At 48.0% G+C, this 24,399-nt stretch overlaps 1 protein-coding gene across 2 annotated transcripts in view; it reads left to right on the forward strand.

Annotated features, from left to right (window-relative positions):
• GCN1 (GCN1 activator of EIF2AK4) overlaps positions 1–24,399 on the forward strand; it is a 746,722-nt gene that overhangs the window by 68,672 nt on the left and 653,651 nt on the right. For both annotated transcript variants that reach the window (XM_086942874.1, XM_086942875.1), the window contains exon 3: positions 6,152–6,215. In XM_086942874.1, coding sequence (XP_086799000.1) covers positions 6,152–6,215 — 64 coding nt within the window. The remainder of the gene's footprint in view (positions 1–6,151; positions 6,216–24,399) is intronic.

Here is a 24,399-nt window from a genome sequence, read left to right on the forward strand (position 1 = left end):
TACTAGGAGCTCAGTACTTTTACAATAAAACAATCTGGCTGAACATTTCAATGAAGCAAGATCAAAATGCATGCAGGATAGCAACATAGAGCGATAATTCGATATGTTAAAATAGCATCTGCACATTGCTAAGTGAACTAGATAGTCTGCTAATATCCCCTCCTAGACAAAGGTGGTAGTCATAGATACCATACATAGTAACTCTGGAGTCACGGCGCCCTCTTGGCCACCCACACAAGTTACGTCAGTTTCCTGGGTCCAATTTTTCCCTAATGTCCAAATTTCACCTTGTCTCTCCCAGAGGACCAAGCGACCTGCGCCTCCCACACTCCTTTCAGATACCTACAGTGTTAAGAAACCTGATTAACACTGGGAAATCCTTGAGCTAAAAAACGATGACACTGAGCTGACCACAGTCTGGATAGCTGTATAACAAAAAAAGCATCCTGGGAGTTATAAAGGGCTATATAAATATTCACCTTCCCTAGCGTGCGGATTATTGAAAAAAGGTTACTTCCGCGGGATCGCCCCTGAGGACGCCTTGCAACTGATATAGTTAGGGCATATGAAATAGGTAATATGCCAGATCCCGTCAGTGGCAGGGTGCTCAAGTTCTCTTTTTATGCTTCGCCCTAGTTTACTATAGGCCAAATGCTTTAGACTATGTTTAGGTTCAAATGTAGTCTCTTACCCTCAATGAGGGCTCCTTCATGACTGACCTCTGTCCCACGGATTCAACAGAACTTCCAATTAATTGGGGTGTCTGCCCACTTTCTTTGCTGCGCAAACATGAATTCGCCCGGTTGGGGTTCAATTCCTTTGACTGCATTTGGGTTCAAGGCCCCAATCAGCTTCAGTGGTGGCTCACCACAATGTTACTTGAGTTTGAAATCTCTTTAATAACAGAAGACAAGAGGCGTTTGGCGAAACAAGAACAGTTTTTTAAATAATAAATAAAACGTTAAAATCCGGGAGAACAATTAAAGCCACAGGGTCTGAGGACTGTCTCAATTTACATGCTGTTGGTATCCCTCTTATATACAACTTTTAGCAGGTTGTAAAAGTTTCCAGCTCACCATATATGGTAAGGAATGTTGGTTGCTACCATTGGAGTTCTAAGTTAATTATCCAATGGTTACCGAAGGTGGGTCTCTACCTCGCATGGACACAATGTGGCCAGTGGTGAACGTGTCTGGCCTGAGGAGCCTGTATGCCAGGCCCTGATTGGCTATGTGTTCCTAACTCATGTGGCATCCGACTTTTATGGTGCTTTTGGAAATGCGCATACCCCTTGCAGCCATGTATGTTTTATTGGGGCAATCTCCTTTGACCTTTAGTAATGTTGCTGTGCCTATTTGTGGGATTTATCAAGAGTCTCCTGCCTAAGCGTCAGCCTGCTACCTATACACCCTCCCACCTGTGTATGATCAGTCCGCAATCCCAGGCCGTCGTCTGAGGGCCTGCCTGACTACATATCTGCAAGTTGATGTTCACTTCACAATGGGTGAATCTATCAAGAAGGACGAGATATCATTTTCAACTACAAATGCATCTAATTCCATATAAACACCCCCTCCAACCACAAGATTCTTCAGCACTGGATCCGATACCAAAAGATAACCTGCACCAGAGTAGACCAAGGGTGTCCTGCATGCCAGAGGATTTCAAGTGTCGAGGCCCCCTGTTGGTTCCCCCGGACTGGTTCTCCAGTCCTTGCTTGCAGCCTCTTTGTAACCGGACCGTTCACCGTTGAATGCATGGGATACCCGATGCCGTAAAACACCTCTGCACCTGGACGTCTCATAGCCGCCTGAGGTGACCAGTTGGTGTGGCCCTGGACCTTGACCCCATACTACCTTAAGTTCAGAAGAATAGTCCCATAAGTTGCTGTTAAGTGCCCAAATGCAGTACATTCTTTCCCCCCATAGGATAACATTACCACTCCCAAAAAGTGCAATCAGCTGTTGAAAACTGTATAAATTCATTTCTCAAAGTACTTAACAGATTCTGATGATCTTGGGATCTAAATTCATATAAACGTACATATCTGAAAGAGACTATTAGTTATAGATTCCTTACCTTAGAATTACCCCCAGGAGTCCAATTGTAGCCGTAGAATTATTTTCGTAGCAGTACCCCTGCACGTCTGTAGGTGGTGTCGGTCGACTTTGCGTTCGTCGCTGGTGTCGTGATCGCCAGATGACGTCGCAGTATCTACCTAGACGCCGCCCCTGCGTGCTGACGTCAGTTCGTTGTTTTTCCACGCCTGTCAGAGCAGATCTGAGAGAGAGCGGGTCCTTAGTCACTTTTTGACTAGCATTTTTTGACTTTTTGTCAAGATCTTTTTTGAGTTGTTTAACTCCTGGTGCACAGGAATATCACATCGGCGGAAAGGCTTCAGACCTTGTGACTCCTGTCACAAATTGATGTCGGTTACGGACCCGCACCTTATGTGCCTGTGGTGCCTGGAGCGCGATCACATCCCGCAGTGGTGCTCCGACGGTTGGGCCATGTATCTGAAGTCTTTGTGGGAGTGGTCCCGAAAGCTTCTGGAGGCCCAGCAGTCAGCTCCGCGCCGCTCGAGGTCCTGGCTGGAGGGAGGTCGCGGGACCAACACTCCTCCTCGAAGTCTTTGGGTAAGTTGAAGCACAAAAATAAGGCAAAGAAGCACCATTGCTCTTCTCATTATCCCCGTTCGTCGGCCGACACGGTATTGGGAAGGTCGTTGTCCTTTGGCTCCGCCTGTGGAGCTTTCTGAGTCTGCTCCGAGCTTCCGTCCCATCCCTTCCCAGGAGCCGGAGCGACCCCTGCTCAACTTCGTAGTTTTTACGAAGCCCTCCACTCCATCTTTGGACAGCTCGACTCCACCGGCGTGAGTTAGGGCCTCGCGGACTCTGCTCGGAATTCTAGGCCTTCGATGCCGGCTGCTTCGGCTTTACAACACCTCTGGTGCCGAATCAATTGATAAAACCTCCGCCCCCTCCGACGCCAGTTGTGTCCCCAGCAGGCGTTGACCCCGGCTTCCTCCTCGACTTGGACATGAAGCAGGAACGGTGTTGACTGGTACTTTTGTGCCACTGTTCTCCCCTGGTGTTCCTTTTCGCCCTGAGTGGCAACCAGAGGAGGGTGAGGAGGGCTGGGAGCTCTTTGTTGACCCTTTGGCAGACCAGTTGGATGAACCGGACTGGAGAAAGGAAGGCCAGTGGTCTGGACACCTCCCCAGACCATGGCATGCTTTCTCCCCCTATTGGCTATGGAGGAGGGAGCCTCTTACACTGTGGCGGTCAGGACCAACCTCCTGACCGAGGTGCATTAACCGGCAGCGGCCTCTTCTGAACCATTGCTGCCGTTCAATGAGGCCCTCACGGACATCCTTCTGGGAACTTGGTCCAAGCCCAGCACAGGGGCTCATGTGGGTAGCATGATTGCCCAACTCCACCACCCAGCCAAGGGCGACCCCATTTTTCTCTCCCAACACCCTACCTCCGAGAGCTTGGTGGTCCAAACCTCAACTTCCAAAGGCGCGTCAACCTACTGCGCCACCAGATAGGGAATTCAAGAAGCTGGATCATCTTGAGAAGATGTTTTCTTCCGCCAGCTTAGGACTGCGGTCGGTGAACACTGCATATCTCTTGGGCCGTAACACCCACTCATTGTGGGATACGGTCGCAGGTGCTGCCACAGTGGCCGTAGGTGGTCCGGGCCCTTCTCTCCTGTGCAGTTGCTGAGGGTAGAGATGCACCAAAGTTCGCCATACGATGTGGGCTGGACACCACTGACTCGCTTGGCAGGACTATTTCAAAGTCAGTACGCCTGGCTGAGGTCCACTGGCTTCTCGGGCAATGTCCAATCAACTCTTTTGTACATTCCCTTTGACGGCCGTCGCTTGTTTGGTGACAAAGTGGACAACGTGCGCGAGCGCTTTAAGGATTCTAGGGCCACGGCCAGATCCGTGGGCCTTGCTACCACCTCTCGCCCAGCGCAGTCTGCTTTTTGCCCACCACGTTCCACCCAGAGTCACAGGCCTGCGCAAGCTACCCAGCATCTGCATGGCCGGGGACATGGGACCGAGCGTTGTGGGTCTGGGTGACAGTGGGCGGGCCAGCCCAATAGTGCCCCCTCTGCAGCAGCCTCCAAGTCTTCCTAGTCCGACTTTTCAGGGTCACCAGTTGCCAGTGGGCGGCAGGATTCGCCATCACCTCCCCCACTGGCAAAACATCACGTTGGACAGGTGGGTTTTGCAGATAGTCCGAAGGGGCTACTCACGCCCCTTCGAGCCTACCCCTCCCTCTATTCCACCCTCCCTCCATCGCATGTCGGAGGATCATCTGGCCCTTCTCCTTAAGAAAGTTACGTCTCTCTTGGCCAAGGGAGCTATCGAGCGAGGCCCTGTGCCAGAAGTAGGTCGTTGATGTTATTCCCACTACTTCCTGGTACCAAGCAGGACAAAGGTCTTGGATCTCCGGGACGTCAGACGCTTCCTCTGGAAGGAGAAGTTCATAATATTGACAATAGCTCAGGTCCTGTCCGCCCGTGATCCTGGAGACTGGATGGTAGCGTTGAACTTGCAGGACGCCTATTTTCACATCCTTGTCCTGCCTGCCCATCGGAGTTACCTACGGTTCACGGTAGGCCACGAGCATTTTCAGTTTACCGTGCTCCCCCTTGGCCTTAGCAGAGCCCCTCGGGTATTCACAAAACGGATGGCAGTGGTCACAGCTCATCTGCGCAGATCAGGGGTTCCATGTCTTCACCTGTCTCGATGACTGGCTGTTAAATTCCAGTTCGCCTGAGTCTGTCGTCGCCCACCTCCAAACTATGGCGGATCTCCTGCATTCGCTGGGGTTCACTATCAACGTGCCGTAGTCACACCTGATTCCCTCTCAGAAGCTCCTTTTCTTCGGGCATTTCTGGATGCAGCACAGTTTTAGGTTTATCCTCCTGAACATCGAGTCCAGGATATTCTGGCTATGATTCTGATCTTTCAGCCTCTATCCCGAGTTTCGGTCAGAATGACCCTGAGGCTGCTGGGCCCTATGGCCGCCTGCCTCCTGCTGGTGGATCACTCCCGGTGGCATATGCAGGCTCTGCAGTGGGACCTGAAGTTCCAGTGGGCACAGCATCTGGGGAATCTTTCCGATTGCGTCTGGATCTCGGAGTGCACTGCACACCAATTATAGTGGTCGCTCACGAACCAGGATTGGGTCAACAGATCAGTGGAGTTGGTGGGAGTTTATTAATGAGATGTTCGATACCAAAAACCTGAGAAGCTTGTTTTGATCTGTGCCAATTGAACTGGTCAGCACATGCAAATATGTCCTCACATGAAATATAATGCACCCTTCCTTAGGGCTGTGAGGCCTGCTGTAAAGGTGACTGATAAATATTACATGCAGTGTTAGGGAACATGGTACACAGGGTGTTTGCCAATTTGTGTTTTCACTTTTTAGAGCACCTTGTCACGCAGCCTGCAGAGACAGTCTGCATGTGTTTTGTGCTTTGTCCCTTAGAGTGGCACAAGATATGCTGCAACTATTGGGGACTATCTTTAGTACCTATGCCCAGGACTACCACTTACTTGGGACTTAATGATCTGCTAAAGGACTGGTCAATTGGGGCTCAACTGACCAGTTAACTTGATTTGGGGAGAGAACTGTGGCAGTGGGAACCTAGTAAGCAGGATCCCAGTGCACTTCAGTCAAAGTTTCATCAAATACCAGGCAAAAAGTGGGAGCCGGAGGACTATCGCCACAAAAATCCAGGTTCCTACATATGCGTTCAAATGACTCCTGAAAAATCAAAGCCTGAGACAAACTTGCTAGTGCTTCAACGTACAACCTGAAAGATTATACACACCTCTGAGTTGTTGGCTCTTCACTTTCTCAGGACACTTTCTGGCAGTATTTGTAGTTCTACTATGGGTATCCTCTGTGAAGAAGCATTTATAGATCTACTTAGGGAGGTATCTGCAATCCTTTCAGGCTTACGTCTGTTCACTTGTGACTTTTTGGTGTTAATCTTTCTTTCACAAATGACAGTACCATAATTTGAATATCTACAGTGTACACTTTTCTTTCTACTTTTTAGGGTCTTTTCAGCACTTGTGGTTCCATGTTCATGTTTAATCGATTTTTGTTTTTTGTTTTTTCAGACTTACCAGAGGGAGCAATCAAAGGCCTCTGCAAACTGTTCTGCCTGACATTGCATCGGTACAGGTAAGTCTGGTGGCTACTCTCCCTGCACAGTTGGTTTTTCTTTGTACTTTGAAGTTATGTATATGTGTGTAAGGGTTATGTCTAAGAAGTATACTTGAGTAAATATTGTGGTAAGTCATCTTTTTTGGGGCCGTGCAATCAGAAATCAGCAATTCGCATCCCTCCCTATTCCAGTTGTTTGAAGGGCTTGAAACTGCTCTTAAACCATGTCAATTTTTAAATAACAAGCAACATGATGTTCTCTTCCATGGAATCCTCATTAATACTCCAAAACAGTAGAGGAAGTGTAGAGGAATTGATAGAATCACCCTCCTTGTAGATCCAAATAAACAAAAAGATTCTATCAAAAAGTGCAAGTGATAATTTTTAATTCTTGTTTTTTTGAATTTTTAAAGTGTAGTATAAGGCTCTTCCTCAGATTGGTGAGATAAAGGCACTATGTGCTTTTAAAATACCCCTCACACACTAAGAATCCCTTAGTGTCATGCTTCATCATTGGGGTCTTCCCGTCCCTCTACGGGGCGGGGCGTGCTACGACCTACGAATTACGCGGGAGCACTGTTTTTGTGATGAAAGACTATGTGTTAGTGCAGTGTCAGTGTAATAAGTGATGTGTAGGGACCTAATAATGTGAGTAAAAAATTAAAAATTCTCTGGCTAGTGGAAAAAATATTTTATTCACTTCCCTGGCTGGGAATGTTAAAAAGGGGTTGTGTGGTAGGGCTGTTGGCACCTACCAGGTCGACATGTTTCACAGACAGTCCCCTACTGTCTGCTCATCAGGACCTCTGATGGTCCCTACTAGAAGGTACTCAGTTCTAAAGTTTGCCTAGAGTCCTACAAAGCGATAGCAAAAAGAAGCTATCAGTTTTGTGCTTGGGCATGAGTGGGCCCAAGGTGAAGCTTAAAATTTCAAAAACGATTTTTGGAAAAAAGGACACACTGGTCTCTGAAATGAAAAAGGGAAAAAATATATATATATATAACACAATGAATATATTCAATTTTGGCACATAGTTCACAATAAACTCGTTTTATCCATATTGTCATTGTTTTAAACAATAAATGATGCACACACTTTTCTGCTGCATTGAAAATGCCAATAGGTTTGGGCAACAATTCATTGCCAAAGTTAATGTGCTCCTTCCTTTGGAGCCTGTCCGTTTTAAAGACAAACACATAATCTCAACAAGACACACTTACACATATGACTCATACATAAAGGCAGACACCCGTCGATTTAATGTCTTAAGACGCAAGGTATTGTTTGTGTTTGCGATGGGTTAACTCGTTGTCCGAGTTGCGATTGCAAATGGCAAATAGATCAGAGGGAACATAAATAAATATATATACATACTTTCCAAGTTCTGATTGTGTGCCTCATGAGCCGGCAAAACCGAGGGTTTTCAACGCGGTCAACTGAAAGAATAAATAGAGCCGCACCCCCCCATCAGACAACATTGTTCGGAAGAGCGTTTTTACCTCGTTATATGAGAAGACCTGATCTTCTCGACTGTTGGTCACAGTCTCCTACTTACGTAACCGCTTATGTGCACTTCTTCAATCCTGCCCACGTGCCGCTCCGAGGAAACATCAGCTTCACATGGCTGTCATCTTTTTATGAAAGCCGGTTTGTGCAATGTCATCACCCTTTCACGCGTTTCAAACACTAGTATGCTAACCCAAAATGGCCGCGTATTCCGGAACACTTCCTGGTTGGTACGATTTTGCTAGTGTTTCTTCTATGTTGGTCGTTCACATTTCGGAATTGCTTCGAAATTTTTAAGTATTAATTTTAGGTCAAAGGTATTATTCCACAAATTACTTCTTATAAGGGTAGATGCCAGTGTCAAGGGGATAATATGAACTGAGGTTATGGTTGATTCTGCTCGACATTAGAGTGCACAGATATTATTGCATATCCCTATTTGGTTTTTGTTCCTACCTATCAAGGAATTTTGCCAGTGGTTTGAAGGTTCATCAAATGATCATAAGACCGTTTTTTTTGGGAAGTTGGAACTTCTTATAGAACGATCTGGTGCATATCCTCATATTCGGCCCCACGGGATATCATCGTTCAGGCCGTTTTTGTTGGATTTAATGCGGAACACCCACCTTTGTTCTTTCTCTAGGAGTTGTTCCTCTCTTGCAACCAATTCGATTATTGTCCAGGACATGTCCTCTGCTTTATGGCCCATTTCCAAGAAGTGGTTGGTCAGTTTTGTGCTGGATTTTTTTTTTTTTGAAAGATATCTTTATTGAGAGAACAGAAAGACAGAAACAATAGAAAAGAAAAGGGGGATGAATACACATGAAATGCAAATCATTGTAGTACCCACGCAGGGGTCAATGCAAAAAGGTCGAGCAGCAATAAACGTCATGAAGGGCTTAGCAATGTCAACACTCAGGGCAGGACGTAATAGCACAAGAAGAAAAAGTTCCAAAAAGCAGCCCGGGAGAGTGTCAAGTCCTCGGAGAAGTCCGGAGGGGAGAGCCCGCACGATATCGGGCAAGTCAATCCAGTTCAGAGGCTCAGTTGACCAAGTCCAAGTACGCCTCCCCACAGTGCGGCCATAAGAAAACCAATGTGAAATGCAAGAACATAAAAAGGCAAATCATCCACATCCCCTTACAAGAAAGAAAAGCAAACCCCAAACCCCCCCCCCCCCAGAGGCTCCAACCTCCCCAGTGCGCCCAACCCCCCCGATGGTGGCAGCCAGACAACAACCATTCACACAGGCATGGGTCACACCTGAAACAGATGTAGGGCACGTATAGTGGGCGGGCATACCGCTGACGGCAACCCCCGAGAAACAAAGCGGACCAGCGGGCCCCATCTGAAAGCAAAATTCTTAAAGTTATTCCTGAAGATATCCGCCATACGTTCCACACTCAGCAATCTCCATAACCTAGCAAACCAAAGGGAAAGAGCTGGGGCCTCCCTCTTTTTCCATGAAGCAGCCAGAGTCAGTTTGGCCGCTCCCAGGCAGAGCCAAAGGATGTGCTTGTCGGCCCTGGTTTGGTGTTCCAAAAGCGGGTCTCGAAGGCCAAGGAGCACAAAGCCAATGGAATCTGGAACCGGGTAGCCCAGGATCTCCCTAATATGAGACAGAATCTCCTCCCAATAGGGCTGTATGATGGGGCAATCCCACCAGATATGGCGGAAGTCCCCCAGGAGGCCACAGCCCCGCCAACATCTGTCAGAAGCTGAGGGAAAGATCCTCTTCAATCGGGTGGGATACAGATACCAATCCAACATGGTTTTCATATGTGCTTCTCTAAGGTTGATCGAATGATTGAATGTGTGTAGATCGCGCCAGAGATGAGACCACTCTACTTCGGAGATGTCCCTCCCCAGGTGCTCCTCCCACAGACCCATGTATCTAGGGCGAGGCGAAATAGCTGTGGTTAACAGTAAGTCGTAGAGAAAGGAAATCACCCCCTTTATGGAGGATGTGCAAGTAATGTAGGTCTCGAAAGCTGTAGGAGGCCTTGTCGCAGTGTCCCGCACCTCAGGAGACAGTGCCCAATGCAACAGCTGGGCATGCCGATAGCATTCAGTAGGAGGTACACCATAGTCACGCATGCAATTGTGGAAGGTGAGCTGCTCATAGCCATGAAACAAGTGTGTAAGTGCATGGCAGCCTCCCGCCTTCCACCCATCAAAGGGCCCCTCAATTAGCGCCGGCGGGAATGCTGGATTAAAGTGAATAGGTGTGAAGGGTGAAGGAAAGGTAGTCCACCGCTCGTCACTAGAGACTGAGTCCCAGACCTTCAGAGTGGTGCTCGTAGGGGTGCTAATGTATGCGTTGCGAGGCCAATCTCCCTTCGCCTTCCAAACCAGGTCCCAAATAGAGCGCCCCGCCACACTCCTATCCATGTGCAACCAATGCTTCTCCGACTCCATTTGGGTCCATTCAGCCAACACTCGGAGTTGTGCCGCCTTGTAGTAAAGAAGCATGTCCGGCAGGCCAGCCCCACCCTTCCTCTGAGGTCGGCGAAGCGTGAGAAAGGAAAGCCTGGCACGGCCCCCCTGCCAGATGTAACGCAGGACCATAGTCTTCAAACGCCGAAAGAAACCCCCGTCCAAGGGAATGGGGAGGGCTTGGAACAGATACAAAAGCTTGGGGAGCAGCGTCATCTTGGCGGCATGTATGCGCCCAAGCCAAGAAATAAACATAGGCTTCCAGCGATTCAGCTCGGCCTGTATCTGAGACAGCAGGGGCGGGAAATTAGCCGCATACAGGGTGGCGACGGAAGAGGTCAGGTGGACCCCAAGATATTGAAGGGAGGAGCCCGCCCAGGCCAAAGGAGTGAGCGGTCGGATGCGCTCTACCTCAGAGGGCGGAAGCGTGAGATTGAGTATGTACGATTTGCCGGGGTTCACTCGAAACCCCGCCACTGCTTCGAACTGGGACAGCACATCTTGCACCCGCGGAAGGGAAGTCCCATGGTCGGCTAGCGACAGAAGGACATCATCCGCAAACAAAGATATTTTATGATGTTCCCCCGAAAAGGGGAGGCCCACAATATCCGGGTCCTCACGAACCCTAATGGCAAGAGGCTCTATGCTAAGCGCAAAAAGTAAGGGGGATAGGGGGCAGCCCTTCCTCGTGCCTCGGGAATGGGCAAAAAATTGTGAGACGTGACCGTTCACCATGACCCTCGAGCGCGGGTCATAATTGGCTCGAAGCATATTTATAAATTTGGGAGAGAAGCCAAAAGCATGAAGAGTGATAAAAAGAAAGTTCCAATCCACCCGGTCGAATGCCTTTTCAGCGTCAAGGCCTAACAGAACCGCTGGGATCCGAAAACGTTCGGCCTTCTCAATCAGCTGAATTAGCCGTCTGGTGTTATCGTGGGTCTGGCGACCCTTTTTAAAGCCCGATTGATCCGGATGGATGAGAGCGGGCATAAGGTCCTTAAGGCGAGTGGCTAGGATAGAAGAATATAATTTGTCATCAACGTTCAGGAGGGCAATGGGCCGATAGGATTCACACCTGGAGGGGTCTTTCCCCGCCTTGGGAATGATCGAAATCATAGCCTCCGCCATGGTACCCGAGGTGCGGCCCTCCTCCCTTATGGCGTTGAAAAGAAGCACCAAGTGGTCTCCCAACTCGGACGCGAACGTCTGATAAAAGGAGGCCGTATAACCGTCCGGGCCCGGTGCCTTTTGCGGTTTGAGAGACCGAATGGCAGAGAGTACCTCCTCCCTGGTGAACGAGGCCTCCAGGAGCTCATTCCATTCCTTGGAGACCTGCGGCAGCGCCAGGGTCTCCAAATATGCTTGTTGTGCGACCGGCACTAAGCGGTCCGCCGAGTATAGAGTAGCATAGAAGTCACCGAAGAGCTCTGCCTTAACCGCATCCCTGTGCTCCACCACCCCGGAGGGGGTCCGAACACCACCCACATACTCTCTTTCACGTTTGTCCCGGAGCTGCCGTGCCAAATGCTTCCCCACTTTATTGCCCTGAGCGTAAGACAGGCGCCGTAGGCGCAGGAGGGTATATTCCGCTCGGTTATTATAGTGCGCCTTGAGCTTCCCTCGCACCGCAGCAAGAGGGCGAAGTGTCTTTCTAGAAGGATTCTGCTTATGCGCAGTTTCCAACGCGGTCAGCTCCGCCTCCAGCGCCTCCCGACGAAGCCTATTCAGGGCGGAGTTCAAAGCAATGCACGTACCCCGTGTCGTCGCCTTGAAGGCGTCCCATTGGGTAAAGATCGAGGTGTCACCAACCTTGTTAAGATCAAAGAACTCCCCAATGGCCGCCCTAAGCTACTTGCAAGACTCCTCATCTCGCGTGAGGGATGCCGGGAAATACCATTTGCGATGAGGGGACGATTCAGGGGCCCAGACCAAGCATGTCGCCAGAAGGCTATGATCCGAAACTGAAAGTGGAAAAATTTTGCTATCTCGCAGGTCACCCTGTAAAGATTGGTGTACAAAAATATGGTCGAGACGAGAATATGTGTGGTGAACATGTGAATAAAACGTGTAGTCCCTAGTGTGGGGGTGGAGGGAGGGCCAGCTATCAATAAGGCCAAGACTCAACAAAGCATCGCGCAGCTCCGGGGAAAAGAGACCCGCCTCAGTCCTCTGTTGATGTGAACAGTCAAGACCTTTATCCCAAACCAAGTTGAAATCCCCCATCACAATCAACGCTCCCTCTCCAAAGTCCCCAATCACCTGCAGAAGAGTCTCAAGGAAGCCATGTTGCCCAGTATTTGGAGCATAGACCACCACCCACGTGCAGAGTTTACCCATGAGCATTCCCTTAACCATCAGCCACCTCCCCTCCTTGTCCCCCCGCACCCCCATAGGTTGAAATTGAAGGGCAGATCGGAACAAAAGTGCAACCCCACGGTGCTTAGTAGTGGCTGAGGACTTATAAATCAGAGGATACTGCCTGTGCTTAAGCCTGGATTCATCTTTGCGAGCCAAATGAGTCTCCTGCAGGCCCACCACATCTAGTTGATGATCTAAAATATATTTCCAAATTTTCTGACGTTTCTGAGGCGAGTTAAGGCCTTTAACGTTCCAGGAGCCTATCGTAACAGCAACCTCCCCCCCCCCAACGCTTCCGTTAGTGCAGCCCAACTCTAAAGACAAACCAAACATACCACTGCCATACCAAGTCCCCATCCACCACCACCGGCATCTATCCCCAACTAGTCCACTGGAGCCCCCAGGAGCCTCAAGAACGAACCATAGAAAAAGAGAAGTAAAAAGTAGAAAAAGAACAATGAAAGTCGGACATGACCGTAAGGGTCGGGGGTAGAAGACCCAGGTAATGCCCCCCCCCCCCCCGATTCCAGGGTCGGGGTAACCCTCCATCGGAGAATTGTCCCACAGAGTACCTGAGGTGGTAGAGCCCCCCGGCTCCCGCGGGCCGCTGTTGAGGGGGCCTAAGCCGCAGAGGAGCTGTCCACTCGGCTCGATTCAGTCACCTGGGCCACCGAGGCCAAAGCATCTCCCCTTTCATTCTGGCTCGCCGACGGGGATGGCCCCTCCGCTGCGACCTGTCGACCCACTCTCTGCCAAGGTGGGGATCGGGAACGGCGACGTCTTCTCTGTGAGGCGTTGGCGTCCGCCAACGCAGATGTTTCCTCCATTCCAAGCAAGTCCCTGGCGGCGGCCACTGTCCGCACTTGTACCAGTCTATTTTGCCATTGGAAGATAAGCCGAAAGGGGTGACCACAGGAGTAGGACACCCCGTGTTCCCTCAGGAAGGCCATGACTGGGCGAAAGTCCCGTCGCTTTTGCAGGGTGGTGGCCTCCAGGTCCTGAAAAAGTTGGGGGCAGTGTCCACGAAAAAGCAAATTGTTAATGTCTCTCGCCTTCCGCAGGATCGTCTATTTCAGCTGAAAGTCGTGGACACAAACCAAGATGTCGGGAGGCGGCGAGCGTGCGCCACGCGGCAGGCCCACCCTATGTACCCTGTCCAGCTTGACTTCATTGCGATCGTCCTCCGCCAAAATGTGCAGAAAGAGAGCCTCCACATATACCCGCAGATTTCCACCGTCTCCATCCCAGGGCACCGCTCTAATCCGGATGTTATTGCGACGGGACCTGTTTTCCAGATCCTCGCAGTGGTTCTGGAGGTCCAGATTTTGCTCACGGAGCTGGAGCAGATCTTGCTGAAGCTGATGAACATCCCCACTGAGGCCCAAGTCATGGTCCTCTAGTGTAGCTACACGCTCGCCAATGCCGTCTACATCACAGCGGACTTCACGGTGGTCGGAGGCTAGTTGTGCTTTCAGTTCCGTGATGTCTTCCTTAATGGAGGAGAAAAGCTCAATCAGGAAGGCCTTCGTGACCGGGCCGTCAGTGTCGTCTTTGGTCGGCGACTTGCTAGGGCCCGGGGGCGATCCAGATGCCCCCTTCCCGGGACCCTCCTTCCCCGGTTTATTAAGGCGAGTCCTCGTTGTCATGGCGCGACTCCCCAGTGCCGATGATGAGAGGCAAGATGGCACCACTTCTCCGATCGTTCGGCGATAGCGCTGTCCAGCAAGGCTCCAGACAAGACGGCGCCTCCACGCCACCTCTTCTCGGTGTTAACTGCCAGCTAGGCCACTGGAACTACAGGCGGGCTCGTCACAGCTCCAATGTGGGGGACTCGCACAGACGGGCTGCACTCGATCACTCGCCAGAGTCCTGAGTCCCCTCCTGTGAAGAGTCGAAGCCGCCCAGACAAAGGCCCGTAGGCTGCTCCGGAGCAAGTGCGTCACTGAAGTAACACCTCGGCCAAGTCCGCCGTCCCGTGTCGTAGCTCGACAGGAGAAGAGACAAACCAGTGCAGGACGCCTCAGTAGACCCAGGAGAGTCAAAGCCAGGGCCGAAAACGCCCCAAAACCGCTAAACAAAGCTATGAAGGGCTCGGGGGGCCATCTTGGCCACGCCCCCTGTGCTGGATTTTTTACATTTAATGGTGCTTTTGTGCTCTCCTATCCTTGTCTTTATGGCCCGACTGGTCATGCCCACATATTCCAACGTGCATGGGCATTTAATGAGGTACATGACATTTGCGCTGTTACAATTGCTGAAGCTTCTCTGTTCCCACTTCGTGCCATCATTAAAGGTAAGTGTGGTACTTTTCTTGGTCAGGCAGCAGACCTTGCAATTTCCACAAGGATGGTGGCCTTGTGCAAAATTCGGATTCCTCGCCTGGTTGGTGCGGTCAGTTTTCGGTCTTGTGTGAACCAACAAATCTCGTATGCTCTGTGCTTTTTTATGGGAGAAGATTGGTTTTGGCAGTTGGAGGTTGCCACTATTCAGAATCCTCCAGTTCTTGTTGATGATCTTTGTCACCTGATTAGAGCTTGTGTTAAATGTGGTAACATAAATTGGTCTTCGCTCTTCCTCCTTGTGTTTCTTCTCCTCAAGAAGACTTTCTCTACAATTATTTCTTGCTCGTTTGTAGGCTTGGATTTTTTTGGGGTATTGGCGTTTTTCTAACTTCCTCCTTATGTCTTTGGATTGGAGTTTGAAATCTCTGATCTCTGTGCAATTCCTGCGGAGTCGCAGGAACTGACCATAGGGCAAGTTGTCCCGCAAATGTTTCGGGTGGAAACTTTGGTACATTAGCAAACAGTTTTTTGATGTACTTTTGAAATGGGTTGTAGTCCTCAGCCTTCCATCCTTCGGGAAGATGTTTAAGTCTAGGAAGACTAGATTACTATTTGAGGTAGTACTTGTGAATTAAAAAAAAAAAAATCATCCTGTAAGTTCAGCCATGTTAGAAACTGTTTGGAGGTTTTTTCATCTCCATCCCAGATGATTAGGATATCATCGATGTACCTCTTCCAGGTTTTAATGTTATTCCTGAAAGGGTTTCTTGGGTTCAGGATCCTAGTGACCTCCAGATGGTGGACATAGAGACCAGCTATGCTGGGAGCAAATGTGCTCCCCATGCTGGTCCCATGTTTTTGGAGGTATATGGTACCCTCATATTCGAAAAAGTTCTCTTTTAGTGCCAACGAACAACACTCCATGATTACATTGCGTGGAGTTTGATAGTCCCATTCTTCTTCAAACAGCACGTCTTCAATAATTGTGGGAGTCTCTTATCTGAGTAATCCTATACGCCGAGACACCCACGGGTAATTGTCGCGCAATAAAAATCTCAAATAAAAAATTTAAAAAAATGGTGTGGTAGGCTCGTATAGAGGGATTCTACGTCACAGCTAATTAGAAGCTGGGTGTTAGGATTAAAAGTCTGGTCTTCAAGTAGGTTCAACACATCCTTTGTATCTTTAAGGTAAGTGGATGTCCGTTGGACCATTGGTCTTAGAAAAGCGTCTGCAAACTTGGACACAGGTTCCAGAATTGAACCAATCCCTGAAACTATCGGGCGTCCTGGGGGATTTTGTAGACTTTTGTGGATCTTTGGCAATGTATACAGGTAGGGGATCTTCGGATTTTTTTGGCATAGAAATTCCCCTTCTTTTTTCGTGATCCAATCGTGGGCCAAGGCTTCCTCAACCATAGTATTGATTTTTGTTCGTATTTTCTCAGTCGGGTCTTCTCGAAGGATCTCGTAGTTTTGTCGATCTCTCAGAAGTCGCATACATTCATTGTCATATTGTTCCTTGCTTTGAATTACAGTGGCACCCCCCTTATCTGCTGGTTTTATTACCATTTCTTTGTTGTTACTCAATTCGCGCAGAGCTATTCGTTCATCTTTGGAGATGTTTTGGTACACTGGTTTGTTCATTGGATTCAATTCTTCAAGCTCCTTCATAACAGCATTCTCGAATGCAAGTAGTTCTACAGCTAGTGTGTTATCCATCGGGGTAAAGTTGGATCTCGGTTTGAGTCCTGTGTCTCCTTGGTTCTGGCTTTCTTCTTTATCTTTAAAGAAGACTTGGAGTTTCAAGCGTCTCATGAACTCTTGTAATTCCTTACATAAATGAAATTTATCCAAGTTAGCTGTAGGGACATATCCAAGTCCCTTTTCCAATACTTTTTTCGGTGATTCAGATAGTTCGATGTCTGTAAGGTTTACTACTAGGCTTACTTCTTCGATGCCCCTGTCATGCTCCTTGTGGACACTCTCGGTGGATCCTCTGTTGTGGTGTCCCAATGCACGTTGGTTCCTCTCCTGTTCCTTCCTTTGTTCCGTCCTTGGCGTGCCCCTAAAAAAGGCGTATGGTTGAAATACCCGTAGTCTTGCTGTTGATAACCCCAAGGTTGAAGGGGCCCCTGTGGGTGCTGAAAGGGCGGCGGGCCATACCCTTGTTGTGGGAACATCATCTGGGGGGATAGTTGTTCCATCCTCTTGTGCCTCGATAATTTAGTCTTCGGAAGTTTCTTCCTCTGCCTTGTTGTCTAGGACTTCTATTCCTGCTCGAGCCCGAGCTATTGGATCCAGTATCAGATGATTCATCCTCTGTGGTGTTCTCGCGAGATGGTTTATAGTCCTCCTTAATATAAGGGTAGATTCTTTCCTTGGTCCATCTACTCGTATCTTTCTTGAGTTTCTCATACTTGCTTTGTTTAAGAGATATTTCAAATTCGTTTAGTGTCTTATTTAGTTCATCTAGATATTTCTTCAAGTTTGCTGGAGATTCATAGTTCTTTAATCGTACTTCTATTGTTTGTATCTCTACTTTCAGGTCTGTTGCCAGTCTGCTCGCGGTCTTTATTATTAACACAATCCAATCCCGTGTGCATTGCCACGAGATTTGGGACCAATCAATTTTAAAGGTTTTGTCGTCCAAAAAAAATGAAAGGTTCATTGCGGACAATGAGGCCCGCTGGAGCAGTATTAACTTTAAGGTACTCAGACATCAGTAACCCATGAATTGCTGTCTTAATTTGTGTTCTTCTTAGTTCCTCCAACTCATCCCAATCATTGTTCTTTGTGCCCGGATCTCCACAGTTTAGACCCTCAAAAGTCCCTAATGTTGCCATTAGGTTGGAGATTTCATCCTCGGTGAAAGCGAGGCCAAGATCGGCCATCTTCCAAGGTTCAGATAGTGTATTGGTTCACTTGTATCCGTCTATTAAATGGGTCCCTACTCAATGCAGAGTCACGCCGTGTGCTTCAAGAAAAAAAGTGTCTTTTAAACTTCCGCAGCTGTGCGCTGCCATAAACTCCAAAACAGTAGAGGAAGTGTAGAGGAATTGATAGAATCACCCTCCTTGTAGATCCAAATAAACAAAAAGATTCTATCAAAAAGTGCAAGTGATAATTTTTAATTCTTGGTTTTTTGAATTTTTTAAGTGTAGTATAAGGCTCTTCCTCAGATTGGTGAGATGAAGGCACTATGTGCTTTTAAAATACCCCTCACACACTAAGAATCCCTTAGTGTCATGCTTCATCATTGGGGTCTTCCCGTCCCTCTACGGGCGGGGCGTGCTACGACCTACGAATTACGCGGGAGCACTGTTTTTGTGATGAAAGACTATGTGTTAGTGCAGTGTCAGTGTAATTAGTGATGTGTAGGGACCTAATAATGTGAGTAAAAAATTAAAAATTCCCTGGCTAGTGGAAAAAATATTTTATTCACTTCCCTGGCTAGGAATGTTAAAAAGGGGTTGTGTGGTAGGGCTGTTGGCACCTACCAGGTCGACATGTTTCACAGACAGTCCCCTACTGTCTGCTCATCAGGACCTCTGATGGTCCCTACTAGAAGGTACTCAGTTCTAAAGTTTGCCTAGAGTCCTACAAACCGATAGCAAAAAGAAGCTATCAGTTTTGTGCTTCAGGGCATGAGTGGGCCCAAGGTGAAGCTTAATATTTCTAAAAAGATTTTTGGAAAAAAGGACTCACTGGTCTCTGAAATGAAAAAGGGAAAAAAAAAATATATATATAACACAATGAATATATTCAATTTTGGCACATAGTTCACAATAAACTCGTTTTATCCATATTGTCATTGTTTTAAACAATAAATGATGCACACGCTTTTCTGCTGCATTGAAATGCCAATAGGTTTGGGCAACAATTCATTGCCAAAGTTAATGTGCTCCTTCCTTTGGAGCCTGTCCGTTCTAAAGACAAACACATAATCTCAACAAGACACACGTACACATATGACTCATACATAAAGGCAGACACCCGTCGATTTAATGTCTTAAGACGCAAGGTATTGTTTGTGTTTGCGATGGGTTAACTCGTTGTCCGAGTTGCGATTGCAAATGGCAAATAGATCAGAGGGAACATAAATATATATACATACTTTCCAAGTTCTGATTGTGTGCCTCATGAGCCGGCAAAACCGAGGGTTTTCAACGCGGTCAAGCGGTTTTCGCGCTTTTTAAAACTTTCACTGTCTCATCGTGTTACTGCTACAATTGTGCAAATTTGTTGTTTAAATTTAATTTTACCTATTTGACCATAGTGAGCCGCTTCCTCATGCAGAATAATTGCATGACCTGAAGCTTTATCAGGGCTCCCGGTCTCTCATAGCAACACCCCTCGAGGCGCAGACTCCACGGGCGCCATCTTTGAAGGGGGATTGGACAGCGCTCTAGTGGCTGGGCGACTTGGGCCCAACCACTACAAAAGAGCTCCCAATCGGTATCTTTCCATTCCCTGATTGCATTTCTCCTGAGGCGGAAGCCGGGAGGCCAAATCCACGCTTACTAAATAATTGCAACTCGCATTGATAAGCGCCGCTTTTTAATAGCGCTTGGCGCTTTTTAAAACTTTCACTGTCTCATCGTGTTACTGCTACAATTGTGCAAATTTGTTGTTTAAATTTAATTTTACCTATTTGACCGTAGTGAGCCGCTTCCTCATGCAGAATAATTGCATGACCTGAAGCTTTATCAGGGCTCCCGGTCTCTCATAGCAACACCCCTCGAGGCGCAGACTCCACGGGCGCCATCTTTGAAGGGGGATTGGACAGCGCTCTAGTGGCTGGGCGACTTGGGCCCAACCACTACAAAATGAAGCCCTCTTCTCGTCCGCGCAGCGGGCGGGCGCAGCGGGCGCGCCGATGGCGCGCCAGAGGCAAGCCCGTCTGGGCCCGTCCGGGCCAGGCCGGGCACAGGGCCACCCACTATGCCCAATTTTCGTAGCCATCGAATTATCCATTCACGGGACTACCTCCTACAATTTGACACGACCGCCCCTACCTCCACCCCATCACCCCCGCCGCCGGGTCAATCCCCACGGAAAACTACTTGCCACTCACCCTACCTTGTTAGCCTTGCTCTACTCAATTGTAGATCCGCGTCTAAACATTCTTTAGAAATTAAACTCTTAATCCAAGACATCAATTTGGACATACTTTTCCTTACGGAAACTTGGTTTACACCTCATTCAGAGGCTGACATTGTTAATATGCTACCCTATGGTTACCTGATACAACATCTAAACCGTCCAAAGGGAAAAGGAGGTGGTATAGCGATTGTTTACCGAAGCTCCTTCACATGCAGGATACAAGAAGGAGGAATCGATGACTGCGAAAGCGCCTACTTTTCCCTCCAAATTACTCCCAACAAATCCCTCTCGGGTACCCTCGTATACCGACCACCTGGCAACCTAGGAAACTTTGTCGGCTCACTACTTGACTCCACGATCTCCTCCTGCACCTCAGCCTCTAACCGTATCCTGCTGGGAGACTTAAACCTCCATTTTGAGGACAGCTCAGACAACACCGTTAGGGACCTCATCTCTGAACTAAAAGCACTGGACTTACACCTCTTAAACTCGGAGGCAACCCACACCAAGGGACATTTTCTAGACCCTCTCTTCTCTAACCTGTCTAAAATAGAAACACGACCTGCACTCCCGTTGCCATGGTCGGATCATTTCCTCATTCCTTTTACTTGGCAAATTACCCCTAACTCTCCCCAAACTTTATCATCAAGAGAATATGACAGAATCTGGTCCAAACTCTCATTTGAGCGTTGGACCCAAGAACTGATAAGCTCTGCCCCCTTTGCTCTTCTCGACCCCATAAAAGCAGACGAAAACTTCACTAGATGGCTCACATCTACTCTTGATATAGTTGCTCCCAAAAAAAACATAAAGAAAAAAAACACAACCTTCAAATCCCCATGGTACTCCCAAGAACTAAGGAACCTTAGAAAAATTTGTAAGATCAAAGAGCGGAACTGGAGGAAAAACTGGGACCCCATCATCAAAGATGAATATAAAAAAGCTATGAGAACCTACAAATTAGCACGAAAATCAGCCCAAGCATCCTTCTTCAATGAAAAAATAAAAAATGCATCCAATTCATCCAGAGAGACTTATAAAATAGTCAAAGAGTTACTCAAAATTCCCAATCCTCCCTCTACTGAGCAACCCACAGTTTCCAGATGCAACCAAATAGCAACCTTTTTTCAGAATAAAATCACCAATATTTTACAAAACCTTCCACCTGTAACGGAGAATGAACCCCTTGATGAACGGGCACCCTCCACAACCGGCCCGACTTTAGATAGTTTTCAACAGCTATCCAACGAAGACTTCTTGAAATCTCTTTCAGGTATGAAAAGTGGCTCACCCACTGACCCAGCCCCCATTCGTATCCTTAAACAAATTGGACCAACCATTTCACACCTAGCAACAAATCTTATCAATGCCTCTCTTAGTCAAGGAGTAGTCCCCCCGAACTGGAAACATGCGATCGTCAAAGCCCTTCAAAAAAAGCCAGGCCAGGATCCCTCAGACTTTTCCAACCTTTCCCAATCTCTCTCTTACCAGGCATGAGTAAGATCGCAGAGAAACTGGTCAACCAGCAACTGTCAAACTTTCTTGAAATTAACAATCTCCTACGCCCATCACAAACAGGTTTTCGTCCCGGACAGGGGACAGAGACCGCCCTCGTTAAAGTAGTCGAGGAAGCCAGATGCATCTTGGATTCAGGGGGATCGGTCTTACTGATCCTCCTGGATCTAAGCGCTGCATTTGACACGGTGGACCACAAGATCCTGATCCAGCGACTACTTAACCCGGGAGTGAGGGACAAGGCACTCAGTTGGCTCTCATCCTTCCTGAAGGACAGAACCTTCCAGGTCTGTGAAGGGAATATACGATCAGATCCGTTCCACCTCCAGTGTGGGGTTCCACAGGGCTCTTCATTGAGCCCTACACTATTCAACACATACATGGCCCCCCTGGAGGATGTGGTCATCCCCTTTGGGATAAAAGCCGTCACATATGCTGATGACACCCAAATGGTTGTGTCCTTTTCCCTTGAAGGTGAAAAGATAAAAAACCTTCATGATTGTCTTGAGGGAATCTACGATTGGATGTCCAACTCAAGGTTGAAACTTAATGGCTCCAAAACCGAGCTCATGCTGTTGGGACATCAAATGTCGCCTCTTCCTTCCGCCATGTGGCCCTCATGCCTAGGTCCCCTCCCTCAGCCCAAGACGGAACTCAAGAGTTTAGGCTTCTGGCTAGAACAGGATCTATCTATGAAAACACAGGCAAAAAAAACTGCCGGTACCTGTGTTGGCTTACTGTGCTCAGCCAGGAAGATTCTCCCTCTTCTCCCCGCACAATCACAAAAATTGCTTATCCAGGGCTTAATACTATCGAGGTTAGACTATAGCAACGCCCTCTTCCTGGCGGCTCCAGAAGCCACCATCAATGTTCTCCAAAGAACACAGAATGCCGCTGCTCGGATGCTGACAGGAACACCCCGGAGATCATCTGCTAAACCAGCCCTGAAGGCACTTCATTGGCTGCCGATCCGAGAAAGAGTCATATTCAAGGCCCTATGTACCACCCATAGAGCCTTGCAAAACCTAGGGCCACCGATGCTGAAGACCTTGCTCTACCCATACAAACCCAATAGGTCCCTCCGCTCCGCTCAAAGTAACCTGGCCACGGTCCACAGAGTAAGGAAAGCCCGTACTGGAGGACGCCGCTTTTCGGTTACAGCTGCTACTCTATGGAATGCCCTACCAATTCAACTTCGGGCCGAACCCAACTACATGAAATTCCGGAAGCTACTCAAAACGCACTTCTTCCCACAATAAAGTTTCCCATTCCTTCTTTGACCCATTGCCCCCCTCCCCTCCCCCTCAGCTGCATATGCAATCTCAGCGCTGGGACGCTCTCGGGCAGCCATGCGCTATATAAATCCCGTTTTCATTTCATTTCATTTCATTTCAACTGAAAGAATAAATAGAGCGGCACCCTCCCATCAGACAACATTGTTCGGAAGAGCGTTTTTACCTCGTTATATGAGAAGACCTGATATTCTCGACTGCTGGTCACAGTCTCCTACTTACGTAACCGCTTATGTGCACTGCTTCAAATCCTGCCCTCGTGCCGCTCCGAGGAAACATCGGCTTCACATGGCTGTCATCGTTTTATGAAAGCCGGTTTGTGCAATGTCATCACCCTTTCACGAGTTTCAAACACCAGTATGCTAACCCAAAATGGCCGCGTATCCCGGAACACCTCCTGGTTGGTACGATTTTGCCAGTGTTTCTTCTATGTTGGTCGTTCACATTTCGAAATTGCTTCCGAAACGGGACGGGAAGACCCCAATGATGAAGCATGACACTAAGGGATTCTTAGTGTGTGAGGGGTATTTTAAAAGCACATAGTGCCTTCATCTCACCAATCTGAGGAAGAGCCTTATACTACACTTTAAAAATTCAAAAAAACAAGAATTAAAAATTATCACTTGCACTTTTTGATAGAATCTTTTTGTTTATTTGGATCCTCATCAATAGTCATAAGCACATGAATATTCCCACCCATGCGCGGGACCCCGGAAACATATACCATATATTGCACAACCATATATGTAGAGATATATATATATATATATATATATATATATATATATATATATATATATATATATATATATATATATATATATATATATATATATATTATAAAAACATACAATGCTTCCTTCCTTAGACATGCTTAACAATGCTGCAAGAGACGTCTTTGCACATAAATACATTCCAATAAACAGGGAGAAAAAAATCCTTTGAAAATTGCTTTATTATACAGCAGAAAAGGTAATCTTGCAAGGAAAGTGGAAACATTGTCAGCACATAGGCTGCATTGTAGAGAAAACATCAGTGTAGAAAGCTGAAAAGCGAACCCACATAAACAGTAACAATAAACTGGCACCGTGCCTTTAAGGCAGCCATGACCCCTAGCTCCCATCATGCCTCAGGGGTGACAGTCCCTGGTAAATGGTACCCCAGGTACCCAGGGCATGGTGACCAGAGAAGACCCCTAAGGGTTGCAGCACTTATTGGGTCACCCTTAGGGGCCCTGTCCCCTGACACCCACACACTGCCTTTGCAGGCTGAGTGTCTAGGTGCAGAACTAAACGAATGGTTGACATGGCACACATCCCTGTGTGCCATGCCCACAAGCTCACTGCCCTGGCATCCATCAGTCACTCCTCTAGCTGGGGACCCTATGCCAGTGGTGTGTGCACAGGAGCCTGAACCCTGTGCCTCTACAGCACCCAGGGCCATTCATGGGCACTGTAAGTGCAGTGCTGCCATTAAGAGTGTATGGTGCTGGGAGGTTGTCATTACAAACTCCACAGCACCACGATGGCTTCACTGAAGACTGAGAAGTTTGATATCAAACTTCTTAGCACATTAAACCTGCTCTGATGCCAGTATGGGATTTAATGTAAAATGCACCACAGACGGCATCTTCTCCAGTATTAGGGGTGTCTTTCATAGATTCATATGCTTGAATATTCCCCGTCGTCGAAGTGGGAGTCCCACAGT

Source organism: Lissotriton vulgaris, chromosome 11 (genome assembly GCF_964263255.1).
Source record: "Lissotriton vulgaris chromosome 11, aLisVul1.2, whole genome shotgun sequence".
NCBI lineage: Eukaryota > Metazoa > Chordata > Amphibia > Caudata > Salamandridae > Lissotriton > Lissotriton vulgaris.